This window comes from Cannabis sativa, chromosome 2 (assembly GCF_029168945.1).
Source record: "Cannabis sativa cultivar Pink pepper isolate KNU-18-1 chromosome 2, ASM2916894v1, whole genome shotgun sequence".
In the NCBI taxonomy this organism is placed as follows: Eukaryota; Viridiplantae; Streptophyta; class Magnoliopsida; order Rosales; family Cannabaceae; genus Cannabis; species Cannabis sativa.
In genome coordinates, this window is record NC_083602.1 from 63178528 (window position 1) to 63194886 (window position 16359).

The 16359-nt window shown below is 33.4% G+C and overlaps 1 protein-coding gene across 1 annotated transcript; it reads left to right on the top strand.

The window, feature by feature from the left end:
- The first annotated feature begins 8183 nt into the window (after positions 1-8183).
- LOC115720389 (flowering-promoting factor 1-like protein 1) lies at positions 8184-8576 on the top strand. The gene has a single exon (XM_030649540.2). It carries the CDS (start codon positions 8184-8186, stop codon positions 8574-8576), a length of 393 nt encoding a protein of 130 aa, XP_030505400.1.
- The last annotated feature ends 7783 nt before the right edge of the window (positions 8577-16359 follow it).

The window sequence follows — 16359 nt, forward strand, 5'->3', positions numbered from 1 at the left end:
TTAATTAGGTTAGACTAATGTAATTAACCTAATATAATTATTTAAATAAGGCAAATGGGCCTTCACAATTGGGGTAGTTCATGTGAGGGGGAGCTGGGTTCAGTATGTCGTACCCACTTCTATGGCCCCCAACTCTCACACAAGGCCCAAAAGAGAGGAATTTAACCTTAAAATAAACAATTGTTATTCATTGAATAAGCCCAAATCTAATTGGGCCTAAATAAATTTCCTTATGTCAAAATTTATTTTAGCAACCTAGTCCATTTACTTAGTAAAAACTTAAATGGGCTCCCTATATGTATCTAAGCCCAAAAGCAAACATATAGGCTCACACAGGTCAAATGATTTGGATGGACCCTATCATGTTACTAGGTTTACACAGATGAAAGAAGTACAAAATTTACCTGTTACAAATTATTTATAAGATCTATCATTGGACTATGATTAAAATCTGATCATAGGATCTGTCAACAAGTTAATCATAGCAATTTGTTAAAAAGTTTTGAATAAACAATATTAAATAAACAAACATTGTCCATGTAACAGATGTGAATCAAGATATTAATATAATTAAATTATTATTCTTAAACTAACCAAATAAAGGAAACTAATTTTAAAATATCTAGATTTATTTGAATCAAATTAAATTAAATATCTAATAAGATCAATGATTTAAAAGGAAAGAATCTCCATTATCACTTTCAGATCTTATAATTTAATAAAATAAACCAATTTTAAAATAGATTTGGTTAAATAATAATTACCATAATTATATGTCAAAATATCTCAAATTAAGCAATATTCAAATCTCTACAAAAATATCTATGTTATTTAAATATTTAAGATATGATTTATAAATTTTTAATAAGGAAAAAATGATATATATAGAAAAAATATCATTTTTATACTTATAATTTATAAATAATTAAATATTTAACAAAATAACAAATTTTTGAATTTGAAAACATTATGGTAAGTATATCTATAAAAATATCTATGTTAATTTCAAATTTATTAATTATTTAATTTGTCATATAAGATAATTTTAATATAATATTTTAAATAAAAAGACAAAGTTATCTTTTAATTTAAAATATCTTAAATATCAAAATATCCAATCTTATAATTAAATAACAAATAAATATTTAAGAAGTTAACAAATTTTTAAATCTGACCATAATAGGAAATATTTAAAAATTGGAAACAATCCAAAATAGAAATATTTAAAATTGGAAAAATTCCAAATTGAAAATATTTAAAATTGGAAACATTTCAATTTAGAAATATTTAAAATTGGAAAAATGAATTTTGGGAAACAATCCCATGAAAAAATTGGATTTTTGGGGAAAAACCCAAAAATTCGCAATTTGGGAAACTGCCACCCAGGAGGCTGCATGCAGCAGCCCAGGAGGCTGCCAGCAGCCCCTTACGCGGAGGAGGGGGTGACGCCGAGGAACTTCGGCGCCTGCAGCATGCCTGACCGAGAAAACTCGGTCAGCTGCAGGGTGCGCACGGGCGGAGGTGCAGGGTGCACACGGGCTGGATGCACAGCCCACGCGTGCGATTGAGCACCCATCCATACCCGAAATTCGATTTTTCCAAAAATCATAACTTTTTCGTTTTTCATCGGAATTGAGTTCCATAAAAATGAAAATTGCTCAATTTTTCACAAGGAATCCAAATAAAATATTTTCAAAAATTGAAAAAATATATTTCATGGAAAAATTTCGTACAACATTAACATTCATCACATAAGCACATAAACCAACATGAAACCATCCAAATCAACACAGAAACATGCAATCATCGTTTTAATTCATATTACATGAAAGTAAATCATTACCATGGCTCTGGTGCCAGTTGTTGGAAATTATTTTACCAGGATCTAGATTTACTAACAAGTATGTTGGATTAACAACCTAAAATGAATTCTAAAACAATGAAAATAAACACATATAAAGTTAGAAAACCTTACAGTGGGTGCAGCGGAATAATATGACTCCTTCCGTTCAGATCTCTAGCCCTTGATTCCTTTCTGTAGCAGAGCATCACCAAGATCTGAACCTGGATCTTCTTTTCTCCTCCTTTGATGTAGAAATTCCATAGTCTTCCATACTATGATTGAGATACCACTTGATGTGTGTGGGCACTACTCATCTCACAAGGATTTCGAAATTTCTCTCTATTTTTCTCTCTTAATTTCGTGGCTTTTCATCCATACAAGAGAAGAGAGCAAGGTTGCTTTATATAGGGAAAAGGGAGAGCACAACTTTCCAAATAAAACAGTTTCCTTAATTACTGTGAAATCAATTAACTGCCTTATTTAGTGTGATCCACCACTTTCCTATTATAGCTAGGCTTTGATTAGCAATTACATAGCAATTAAAATTGAAAATAATAATTGGGAAACAAGCAAAGAGGTGCCGGCCATAGGGTGATATGGGCCTCACTTGGATTTTGCAGTTTCCTTAATTTTATTTCAATTTCTCCAATAATGCCATTTTTCCAATTCTAATCATTTAAATGCCAAAACTAATTATTTAATAACTAAAATAGATTATTAAATAATATTGTCATTTAAAATAATTATTAATTAGACATACAAAGTCTCTTAATTAATAATTAAACCTAGAAACCCTTTTCTTTACGATTTCATCCTTAAACTGTGAGAATTCATAAAGTAGACATAGTCTAACTTTTAGAATTATGATTGATTAATTAAAATCAATTAACTGAGTCTTACAAGCAGTATGGTCTCAACTAGTATGGGGACCATGGGTCTATATAACCGAGCTTCCAATAAGTCGAACCGAATTTACCAAGTAAATTCCCTAACTTATTAATTCCTCATTGAATCCACACTTAGAACTTGGAATTGCACTCTCAGTCATATAGAAACGCTCTATATGTTCCACGATATAGACACGTCATTAGTTATCCATTGTTATAACCCTAATGTGATCAATGATCCTCTATATAGATGATTTACACTGTAAAGGAATTAAATTACCGTAACACCCTACAATGTATTTTATCCTTAAAACACTTAACCCTGTATAAATGATATTTCACCTAAGTGAAATGAGATCTCCACCATTTATCTTCGTTTGGTTAAGCTCGAAGGAAATCATCCTTTACTTCTATTTGCCAAATAGAAGCTATAGATTCCATATTTATGTTAGCGCTCCCCCACTCAATTGCATTACCGTGTTCCCAAAATGTACGTATCACCCTGATACAAAACTAGGCTTAACTAACAAATCAAAGAACACGAATAACACTCTTGAGATTGAGCCTAACCATATCAGGATTTCGATCATGTGATCTAGGATCAACAGGTGATATTGAATTGAATAGATATTTACGGTAAGTTTCAAAATCTAATTCAAAGTTCAATATCGGTCCCTTCCGATGTATACTCCATACATCCGATACTGGTAAACTTTGCCAATGTCCTGGAAAGGACATAACACTTTTCCAAGGTGTAAGAATACCTATCGCTGATTATACCATGTCAGTCTAAATCCAGTGTTCTGACAAATCAGGGAATCTACTTTTGAACATATAATAAAGATTATATTCCACTGTGCTGACAACACTATAATCTTTAACCAAATCATATGTTCTGGACTTAAAAAGAATTCATACATTATATACATATAATCATGAAATAAATCATGTGAACCATGCAACATAAAATGTTATTTCTGATCTTTATTAATAAGTAAATCTGATTATATGAAATGAGTTTTATTTAGGGCATAAAACCCAATAGCAATGGCTACAAACTCTTGGTTCGTGTTTACATGACCACGAGGCTTTGACAATGGAGTTTCAGTGGCAGGGGAAGGCTGTTAAGCTGGCTAGTTCAGCTGATTCGGGAGTACATCAACTCACATTTCACCAGTTTCATTCATTGCTTAATGAAGGGGAAGTAAGAGAAGTGTATCGATTAACTGCAGTGATAAAAGAGGAAGGCCTAAGTCAGCTTGAAAGTAACAGTTGGTAGAAAAATTTACCACCAATGGGCAGACAATTAATCTCTGGATTTTGTGAGGTCTTTCAAGAGCCAAAACAACTACTGCCGCATCGAAGTGTGGATCATCAAATCTTTCTTCAACCTGGTTCAGCCCCTATAAATGTGAAGCCTTATTGATATCCCCACTTTCAAAAGGATGTCATTGAAAAAATGGTGCACGATCTTCTGTCATGGGATTTTGCCAAAGTCAGTACAAGCCTGTACTCTTCTCCAGTTTTATTGGTCAAATAAAAAGACGGGACATGGCATTTTTGTGTCGATTATAGAGCCTTGAATAATATCACCGTTAAAGATCATTTTCCCATACCCACTATTGATGAGTTACTAGATGAATTGGGGGGTGCAGAAGTATTCTCGAAGTTGGATTTACGTGCGGGTTACCACCAAATCCGAATGGACCCCCGGGATACACACAAGACTGCTTTTCGGACACACGAGGGCCATTATGAATTTATAGTGATGCCATTTGGTTTGACCAATGATCCTTCCACATTTCAGGCAGCGATGAACCATCTATTCCAACTGGGCCTACGACATCATGCCATAGTATTTTTTGATGACATTTTGGTTTACAAAAAATCATGGGAAGATCACTTCATACACTTGCGACAGGTCCTACAATTGCTCCAACAGAATCAATTCTTTGCTAAGGGTAGCAAATGTCAATTTTTTCCAGACTTTTATAGAATATTTGGGTCACTTTGTCTCCGCTGAAGGTGTGAAGGTCGATCCTAAAAAAGTGGCAGCAATGGTCGATTGGCCACAACTACAAAACCTCAAACAACTCCGAGGTTTCCTTGGTCTTACGGGTTATTATAGCCATTTTGTAGCTCACTATGCGTCCATTGTAGCACCTCTAGCAGATCTTTTGAAGAAAGATAACTTCTGTGGGTCTTCCCAAGCCACTGCAACATTTGAGACACTAAAAAAAGCAATGACCAACACTCCGGTTCTTGCTTTACCCAATTTTTCTAAGGTATTTGTGATAGAAACGGATGCTTCCAATGCTAGAATTGGTGGAGTTCTTATGCAAGATGGTCATCCTATTGCTTTTTTTTTTCAGCTGCAAGTTGGGCCATTGATTTGTAGGTACCTCGACTTATATGAGGGAATTACGTGTGATTGTGAAAGTGGTGACAAAATGGCGACAATACCTCTTGGGACGTCCCTTTGTGATTCGAACTGATCACAAGAGCCTTAAGGAACTTCTTACTTAGGTTATTCAAACCCCGGACCAACAATAATTTCTTCAGAAGTTATTGGGATTTCAATTCACGATTGAGTACGAATCGGGTCGAGAAAATAAGGTTGTTGATGCTCTTTCTAGAGTGTTCAAAGTTTCTTCGTTATGGCTCCAAACGGCCTTGTCTTCGGGGTGTTTTGAGATCTTGGAGGATATTAGACAAGAAAATGTCACCAGCCCCGATTTGCGCTTGCTTCACGATCAATTTCAGCATCAAAACAATACCTTGCCACACTACAACTCGCGTGATGGATTGCTGTATTTTAAGAACAGAATCGTCCTTAGTAAGCATTCCAACCTCAAACATATTTTCATCTGTGAGTTCCATGACTTACCCATCGGAGGTCATGCGAGAATTGACTGCTCTTTTCTTCGCCTAAGTGCCAATTTCTTTTGGAAAGGGATGCGCCAGGATGTGCGCAAATATGTAGAATCTTGTCTAGTGTGCCAAACTGTTAAGGCATCTATGCAAGCTCTATAAGGATTATTATAGTCCCTGCAAATTCCTGAACAGGTTTGGGAGGATTTGGCTATGGATTTTATTGTTGGATTATCGAGTTCGTATGGACTCACTAATATTCTTGTGGTCATTGACAGGTTCACCAAATATGCCCATTTTGGAGCATTGCCTAACTAGTATGCAACCACCAAAGTCGCTGAATTATTCACTAACATGGTGATCCGACTTCATGGGATGCCACACACTATTGTGTCAGATCGAGACCCCATTTTCACAAGTGCATTCTGGAAAAAGTTGTTTGAGCTTATGGGCACTACTTTACAAATGAGTTCAGCTTATCATCCTCAATTCGACGACCAAATGGAGGTTACTAATAGCTATGTGAGGAATACCTTTGTGCATTTACGGTCGACAATCTGAAATAATGGAGAAAATTCCTTTCTTGGGCTAAGTATCACTACAACACCAACCATCATTCAACTATTGGAATGACTCCATTTCAAGCAGTTTATGGCAAGGTACCACCATCAATTCCAGCCTACAACTTTGGTACCACCTCCATACAGGCCATTGAAGAAGACCTCTTGTCCCGTGATGCTATTCTCCAACAGCTCAAAGAAAACTTGCACCAAAGCTAAAATCGAATTCGACAACATGCTAATAAGAAGAGAAGAAACCACGAGTTTCGGGTACGTAGGTGATTTGGTATTAGTAAAGCTGCAGCTGTATCGCCAATCTATGGTGGCCAAACGTCTTAATACTAAACTTTATCGGCGATGTTTTGGCCCTTTTTCAGTCATAGCTCGTCGGGGTACAATAGCTTACACTTTGGATTTACCAATTAAGAGTCGTATTCATCCCACATTTCATATTTCTCTTCTCAAACCATTTCATGGTCGCGCTCCATTCAAGTACTACCTATTACTCAAGCTCAACATCGCCAATAAACCTCTTATGGTCCCCCTTGCTATTTTGGCCACTCGTACTAAAATGATCAATGTCAAACCAGTCCAACAAGTACTAGTGCAGTGATCTTTGAGCTCTCCCAAAGATGCAACATGGGAAGATTTTTCTTCCTTTAAAGCATTGTATGATCTTTCCCACCTTAAGAACAAGGTGGTTTTCGAGGAGGGGAGTAATGCTAGCAAATTCCAAGATCAAGACCCAATATCAATTGACCCAAAACTAATGGACCAAAAGATAAGAGAATGGGCAGAGCATGCTAACCAACACCAGGAGTTGGAGCCTTCGGCTTCAGCTATCAACAAAGGGGAAGAAGCTGCTGAAGGTGAGCATGAAGTTCCAGCACGTGGGAAAAGGAGCCGAGTGAGACCCAAATGGCTAAGAGACTTTGTGATGGCTGAATGGAGTTGAGTAGCTAGCTGGATGAGCCATTTTTACTTTTCCTTGAGATGTAATTTCTTTTTCTTTGCTCTGTTTTAGAAACATATAAATACTGGCTGGACTATTTTTAGGTTTCTTGTTGAATGAATTTGCAATAGTTTGCATTGGGAAATTTGTCCTGTCTCGAAGATAATCTTATTGCTATCAGATAATACCGAAAATAATTGTATCTTAAGAATTATCCCATAGAATGCCTTCTTCGCATGATATTTTTCAAATTCTAAATTTATTGTTCTGTCAATAAATTTTCAGTGCCTTATAATTTTATTAAAGTTGTAGGTATAAATAATATATTATTTATCACAGTTGTTTCCCGTTGAGGCAAATATATTTTGGTTGAAGACTAAGTTTCCCGTTTATCGTTACATTTTGCCAACTAACTCTTTCTATCAATCAAAATGAATATAAATATCCTTAATTCTCATAAATACTATCTCAAGTAGCTTTTCACACCACTTTTCAGTCTCAGCTAATTACTCACTAATTGCGAAAAGTGGGGTGTTACAACTTATTACAACAATGGTCATATATACATATTTAAATAAAGCATTTGATAGTTAGGAAAAATTAGACCTCACTGAATATATATTCACTAATATTGAAGACACACCATTTAGTCACATTATGGGAGCAAAGTTATAAAGTCTAGAAATCTTAGAAAAATTAGAACGGAAACACAAACACAGTGACCATATATATATACTACACATATAAAATATGATCTGTACTGAACTATACAGATGACAGTTGAACAAAATAAGATTATAATTAAAATTATTATTTCATTTGTATAAGTTAAAATAAAAAGGAAGAAATATTATTTTATATTTTATATATAGTACTACATTAGAACAGTACCATCTTTTTCTATATACAAAAACAATATTTCAATTTGCTCTATATATATACATAAAATAAAAGTTTTTTACATTTATAACTGAGGTGTTAGCCCCTGAGTTTTATACACACAACACATAATTATCAGCTAGCCCTTACAGCCTCATAACCATAACACACATATTGTTGATACTGAGATCATGTCCGGCGTATGGTTGTTCGGCAAAAACGGCGTCACACGGCTTATAAGCTACCCAACGAGGGAATCATTCGAGCAAAAAGAGCCACCTTTTCCACCAGGGACAGCCACCGCTCCCGGCGCTCGGCCACGTGTCCTGGTCTACCTTCCAGACAACCAAGTAATCCGCTCCTACGCCGAACTGGAGGTTAGACTCGGAGAACTCGGTTGGACTCGTTACCACAACTCAAACAGACCGGACCTCCTCCAATTCCACCGCTCCCACGCCTCTGCTCACCTCATATCTTTGCCTAGCGATTTCGCCAAGCTCAAGCCTCTTCACATGTATGATATCGTCGTCAAAAATAGGTCTTTCTTTCAAGTTCGGGACTCACCACCGGCCACTTCATCATAAGATCATCATCATCTTCGTCGTCGTTGTTGTCATATATTTTAAGTTAACTTAATTAGCACTTTACGTTGAATTTAATTATTAATGGTTTAGTTAAACGAAGTCTGATATTTATATATAGTATATTTATTACATATTTTGCACTTTGTTGTGCACTAACTATTATGACTCGGATCTCCAAAAGAAGAAAGTGTTAGATCCTCAGCTTTAGGGGGCTATAATATTATATGCTTGTTTTTTTTAGTAATTTAATTATGACCATTTCATGCAAGACCGCTCTTTTTTAATTATATATAATTATCTAAGAATATAAAACAACTCCTCCAGATGGGGAGCATTCTATTATTAACAAGAATTGTCTGCATTATATAATATGATTTTTAATTAACTTAGTATTTCAATATATACTATATGCAGATTATATGTATAGATTGACTTGAGAATTTTCTGGGTATCATTTATAGATAGGACACCTAAATCCTAATTGGCAATAATTAATTAATAATCAGGTAAGCCATTTAAATGATGAAGAATGAATATATATAATGATTATATATTGAATTTGGTTTTTTCTTTGTGGGTTTGTATTGTGTACGTAGTCTTTATCTGATCACTCAAAGCATGCTTGTGTATGGATCAGATATCTAGCTAGGCTTGCTTACGTGACTCTTTTCACATGCACGATACATGATGAGTTTGACTGTGTTTAGTTCATGAATATATATTTTTTTTATATGTATATATGAATCATGCAAATATTACTGGTCACACATTAGCTTATTTTACTTTAAGAAAGTTTATTTCATAAAAATAAGAAAGTAGTTATGTGGCTATTGATTAGCAATTCTCTATGCTATTTAATAAATTAAAATCTGTTGACTCAATTCAATTGCACCAATAATATCAGCTTAGCTTTTGTGTGGTACCTTAAGGTAATAATATTTCAAGAAATGCTAAAAAGCACCAATAGTGTCAAACACTCTCTTACGTGTCATTATCGTTATTGGTCTAATTTAGTATCGGGTCTTATATAATTTAATATAATAAATTATCATTAGCCAATAGTAAGGCGACACGTCTTGAGGATGGTAGGCACCACTAGTATCCAATAGCAATGCTCTAATATTTCACATATGATGGAGGATAATGAGACGTGACACTTCTTATCTATACACTATTTTTATTAAGATCAAGACAATGATCAAAACTATATATAGCATGAAATTACACTAATTAACACTCGAATATTGTAATCGCGCAGTGCTATTAGTATTCAAAATTACAGTCCAAGCAAATATAAATCTACAAAATTAGAATAAGTACCATTGAGACAAACTTAAACTAGAGGCATTTAGTCCTTAATTAATGATTAATATTTAATAAACATTTACTATATATGAATAATAAATGTGTACTAATTAATGTATCTCTTGACATTACTTAGTATATATACTTTGTTTGGAGATGTATATAATTTGTAATAGTGAAACAATGTGACATTAGAGTTTGTCAGCCCGAGAACCGGCTGCTCACAAAGTTGAGTTAATTAAATGTATTATATGTATGTATCATGCATAAAGCTGGCCAGCAGTTTATGAATTTATATTTATTTTGTATACTATATTAATTGTTAGTCGCTTGGCCTTGCAGTGAATATAAACTTTTTGTCATAAATTATAGAAGAAATTAAAAATATAATATTAAATAAGTGATAGGAAATGTTTCCCTATTTCCCTCTTTTTATTTGATTCTGCTATATATATATATGGAATGAGCTGGAATCTATGCACATATGCATATGAATCATGATGATATGACATGATATATATTATGATACTTGATTAGACCAATCACGGCTAGTATGATGATATAGTGTAAAGAATTTGACATATATTACTTAGTCAAAGATTTGACCTATACTACTTCTCTCATCTCCCATGCCATGCCCTGGCCCCTGGCTCCACTGATCATCACAGAACAGTACTGCTACTACGTACGTTTGTTCACATGACAATTTAAACCCCTTTAATTTGTTGCTTTAACTGCAAATATCAATTAAAATAGAACTCGGATCCTTGTCAATTTTTCCACTTATATTTCTCGTCCATCTAACCAAATGATATGATTTTTTGGAAGAAATGATGACATAATAATTAATGACTATAGTAGGTTTATATGGATCAAACAATAAGAAGCATATGCATGTTCAAATTTGTAGTAATGATTTATGCCACTTAATAAGCTGATTATTGGCTAAGCTGGATTACTTGACAGTGCTTATTGTTTTTCGTTTTCTTTTATTGTTAACATGTTAGTGTTAGTTAGTTGTTCTCTATAAATAGAAACATATTCCAACTTTTTAGGTAATTGTAGCAGTGAGAGTAACATGTAATGAGCTGTACAATTTTACATCACTTAATAAAGGTTAAGTGTAATAATTCAAAAAAATGTACAAGTATGAGATTACAAAGTTTTGAAGAGAGTTAAATAAATTGATATATTCTACCTATATATGACAATAAGATGCAATAAAGATCTCAGAAAGAAAAGTGAGATAAGAGAAGTCTTGAGAGTTTTGGAAGATTGTAATAATGAAGAATTGTGTATTTGATATGGTGAGATAATTTAGTAAACTTGTTTGATCTCAATTTTGAAGGGTGATTGTATAGCTTTCTTTCTAATTAATAAAGCTCACAAGTCATTGGTTTGGCCATTCTACCCTTGAATTAGGTAGAAAATTACTCAAACTATCTACTGCACCAAATATATCTCTGTGTTTTGGTTTTAATTTTTCTTACAATTCATTCTTTGTTTACTCTTTTTTGGTTGTTTGTTATTGATTAGTGCAGGTTGTGTACACCACACAAGTGGCATCAGAGTCGTGGTGTTCTTTGGATCAAGAACTCAATCTTATGAATCAAGGAAGCTGCAAGAATGCCCTCGATCTAGTTTGAAGTTGACTAGTTCAATGGACAAAATGATATTTACCTTTGGAGAATTAAAATGACAGAATTGTTGGTTAATATCAATGACTTGCATATTGATGAAACAAACTTTGAGCAAGACTATTGATGTCAAACACAAATAGAAAAACATTCAAGTATAAAGGCCCAGAGTGTCATCCTATTGAGTATAGGTGATAAAATTTTGAGATAATTCAAATGTGGAAACTGCATTAGGTCTATGGAACAAGTGTAAGGGCTGGGTTAATTATGAGTAATAGACAATTTGCTTTTGAAATGGGTTGTAATAGACATTTTAAACATTAAATAAAGTGAACAATTTAAATATGTTGATTATTAAATTATTAATTAATTAAATAATTTATTATAAAATTTCATATTCATTTATGAGGTGTATAATCTTGTATGAGTTCCAGAGATTTTTTTTTTTTTGAAGGTGAGTCCCAGAGATTTTTTTTTTTGAAGGTGAGTTCCAGAGACTTAAAATCATAGAATAAATTAGTTACCTATATATTTATTAATTATTTAATTAAAAAAAAATCTGATATTGATTGAAATAATTTTAGTTTAGTAATTATTATAATTAAAATGATTTTGATTATTTTCCTAATTTAATGTTTTAAATTTTAATACGTTAGAAATTAAATTGCCTAATTTTATTTTTGAATTAACATCCCAAATTCCAATTGGGTCTTAGAAACTATTTGGGCGATAATACCCAAAATTTAAATAATTGTAAAGCTGTTAGAAGAATTAAAAAAGTTTTATAATTCAAAAATGAACATTGGAAAAATGAGGTGGCATTAGCACATCAAGAATACAAGTAGTCATGGAAATTTGACTCGCGCGGACGAGTACCCATCCTGAATGGGGCGGGGATCACCCATCTTATTAGGTAATGGAGCAGGAGTGGGGTTCAATTTATATACCCGAAACAGGTTCGAAGCGGGGTCGGAGATGATACCATCACCCAAATATTTAGTTTCTAAAGTTTTCATATAATTTTTAAATTATTACGTATTAAAATATTAGTTATACTTATAAAGTTGATAATTAATCTTCTCTAATTTACCGTATAATAAAGACTTTTTAATAAGTACATTGTTTATTTATTCTAAAGTCAATATCTTATGTTTTATTTTTTTAAAATTATATTACATCATTTTCTTATTATTATTTAATTTTAATTTTAATGGGTATCCAATGGGTTCCCATACCCAAAGGAGATTCTCCTACCCCGAACCCATAGGGCCCGTTTGGTACGCATGATTGGATTGGATTAGACATGCAAATTTGTCCAATCCAGTGTTTGGGCATGTTAGAAGTCTGGATTACTAATCCAGCTAACCTCATCTGTCTGGGATTATTTATCCCATCCAACAGGGTGGGATAAATAATCCCATGCAGGTGAGATTTTTTTTTTTATCGTTTTTTAATTTTAGTTTTATTATTTTTTTAAAATTTTAATAAGAATTTAAATGAAATAATTATCACACATTTATTTATAAATATTTATTAAAATTAGTAAAATGTATAATTTTGAATTATTATACATAATTTTCAAAATTTAAAATTACTTAAATTGATTCTAAGAAAAACAACATGACAATAAAATTATATATTATTTTTGAATTACTAGAAAATTTTCATAAATATTTTAAAATGTTAATATTTATGTTAAATTAGTGATTAAATTAGTGTTAAGATAAACAATTTTATATTATTCAAGTATTTTTATTTTACTATTTTAATTATTTATTAAATAAAAAATATAATAAAATATTTTATTATATATTTATGATATATATTTAATTATATAGGATATATTATTTTATTTTATAATTTATTTTTTTTTTTTTTGCTACGAATTATACATTTTTATTTATTCATTATTATATATTTTAATTTTAATTTATTATTATATATTTTAATTTTAATTAAAAAAAATTTCTAAAAAGAAATAAATAAAATAGTCCAATCTATTCTTAAACTAAATACAGGATTACTTTCAGCATAATCCAATCTTGTCCAGTCCAGTCCAATCATTTTTAGTCCAATCCACTCCAATCCTGCGTACCAAACGGGCCCATAGGGAATTAAGCGGGGCGGGGGCAGGAATGGGAGGCATAAATACAAAATGGGGATAGAGTTGAGAGGTGCATTACCCATTTATTAACCGCCCAATTTCCACTCCTAAATACAAATGAAGCTCAAGATTAAGTCGTTTGTCATCACGCTTGTAATTACTCTACGTTACATTTTCGTAATCTTTTAAAAATGTTGTAATTTTTCTTTCTTTTTTTTTCTTTTTTTTTTCTGAAAAATAACCTCATTAAAACTTCAAGAGTAAATTCAATGGGAGAAACCTCAAGAGGAAAAAGAGTGTTAGACAATAACATAAATCATAAGAATCTGTCTGCAAAGCAACAACAATGCAATCTGGGTGGGCAAGCCACAAAACATCTGGGACATGAATTAGACATGTCACGAACATATTTAAGGCATCAGAATCAGATTCAAAGCAACTTTAAATTTGAGTTGGTGCCCCAGCCCCCAGGCACCTAAGGCCAAGGTTGACATATTGTTAACCTGTGATGCTTCCAATCATCAAACTAAAGAACTATCCCAAGTATTTTCTTCGTCTTCATCCAATATGGAGAAACAAGAGCTTTTGAGAGAAAAATGGATCAACCTAGAGGCCGAAGCGGGGACCTTGTAACGCCCTAATGCCAAGGCACGCTACAGTGCTCTTTCAATTATAGTGCAATCTTTGCTAATCAAAGAATTTTCTCGAAAAAACGTGTCAAATTAAAACTTTTGCATTAAATATTAAACTTTGTAATATAATAAAATATTTACAAGTGTCGGGATCCCGTTTTCAAACTTTGTAAAATTAACTTTTCAAAATATACATTTACAGGTCGCACAACGACTATCAAAATACAATCCTCAGATGTCCCGAGACCGAACACTCCAGGTCGCGCTGCTTTGACATGTACAATCCCACCCGAGCTCAGGTTCACTCCTGTTCAGCCTTCGCCTTTCCTTTACCTACACATGAAAGCAGAACTGTGAGTCGACAGACTCAGTAAGAAATGCATATAACATATCATATAATTTTCGACCTGTAAATAGGCGCCCATACACCTATTTACAGAGCTTAACAGATGAGTATGAACGTTCTAACTAGGATACGACCATGTACTATGTACCACATGCACTCAGTATACCATCGTACTAGTGTAGGCAGAGTATGGACCGCACCTTGAGTACCGTCAAGTGTTGTACCACAGACACCTTGTACCTTCCCGTACAAGTGCTAGTAACACCATGATGTACTTCCGAACATCATACACCTTACCAATGCACTCTGTACCGCAACCGTACAAGTGTTGGTAGTGTATGAATCACAACAAATAAGCATGTATATACATTAACACATACATACATTCGAATATCCATATCACATATTATACACAGTTCTTACCTGATTTCCGAATTCAAGTGTGCTGGCCGACCTGAACGGAAATCTCGTGCTAGATGGATGCCCTAATCACATTTTGAAACCGGGTAAGTTACATGATTAAAACCCTAATCCCGGGAAACTCAAAACCAAAACCCTAGGTTCTGCTATGCTCTTAATGGGTTATTCTAACTCTGGAAATGGGGAAACACCCATTCGAGGCATCGAAAAGGCAAAAATTGAGAAAATAAAAGGCCCGGGGAACCCTGCCAAAACCGGCTAGCCGGTTTTTGTGGCCCTGCAAACCGGCTAGCCGGTTTGCACCAAGTTTCCCAAAACCTTTCATTCAATGCTCAATTCTCCACCAAATGCAATGAAACCTTCCAGAGTACCTAATTAGGACATAAACAATAAATTTCAGCTAGTATTTCACAGAACAAACCATTACAACTCAAGTTGCCATTAATGAACAAAGCTTTGCACTCAAAGCTTAAACTTGCATAAAACCAACAACACACACTAAAACCAGCTACTAGGAGTTAAAATCAACTCAAAAGAACCCTAAAATTCGAACCCTAAACCTACCTAAACCTAACAGCCACTATATCACAAATTCATTAATTCAAACTAACTTAAAACTTGAAAATTCACATACTCAAGGATTCTAGGGTTTACCTTAGTTTGATTCTCCTTGAAATCTTGGTAGAAATCACAAATTTCAGCAAGAGATCCCTTGGTTCCTAGCTGGTTCAAAGAGAGAGAGGTGAAGGAAAGAGAGCTTCTCTTGAATTTTTTGGTATTTTCTTCTTTCTTGAGTTTTTTACAAAATGAGATAAATCACGTTAGGGAAAATCAATTTCCCTTGGCTGAAAACAAGTGGCCACGTGCCACACTCTTAGGCAGCCACCCAATCCCCAAACAAATTACCATTTTGCCCTTTAAGTTAACAACTTAGGTGTTTCAAAAGCTAGGGGTAAAATGGTCAAATTCCATAACCCCGCTCAAACCCGATAATTATTTCCTCTAAAATATTTCCCACTATGAAATAAGGTTCTAAACTTACCCATGTGATCAAACTAGCCATCCATCGCATTTTCCGTTGTTGCCGAGCAAAAATTACAAAAATTGAATAACTCACATATAAGCTAAATAATACCCCTAGAGTTTAATAAAATCTCCGAAATTGAGAAATTATAACTCTAATATTTATTTCTAAATATTGGGGTCCACAATTAAATAAATTCATAAATAATAATAAAATAATATAAATTAGTGCTAATTGCCTTTACTAATCCAAATTACTAAAGCAGTCATTACAATTATCCCCCCGTTAATAGGATTTCGTCCTCGAAATCTAACT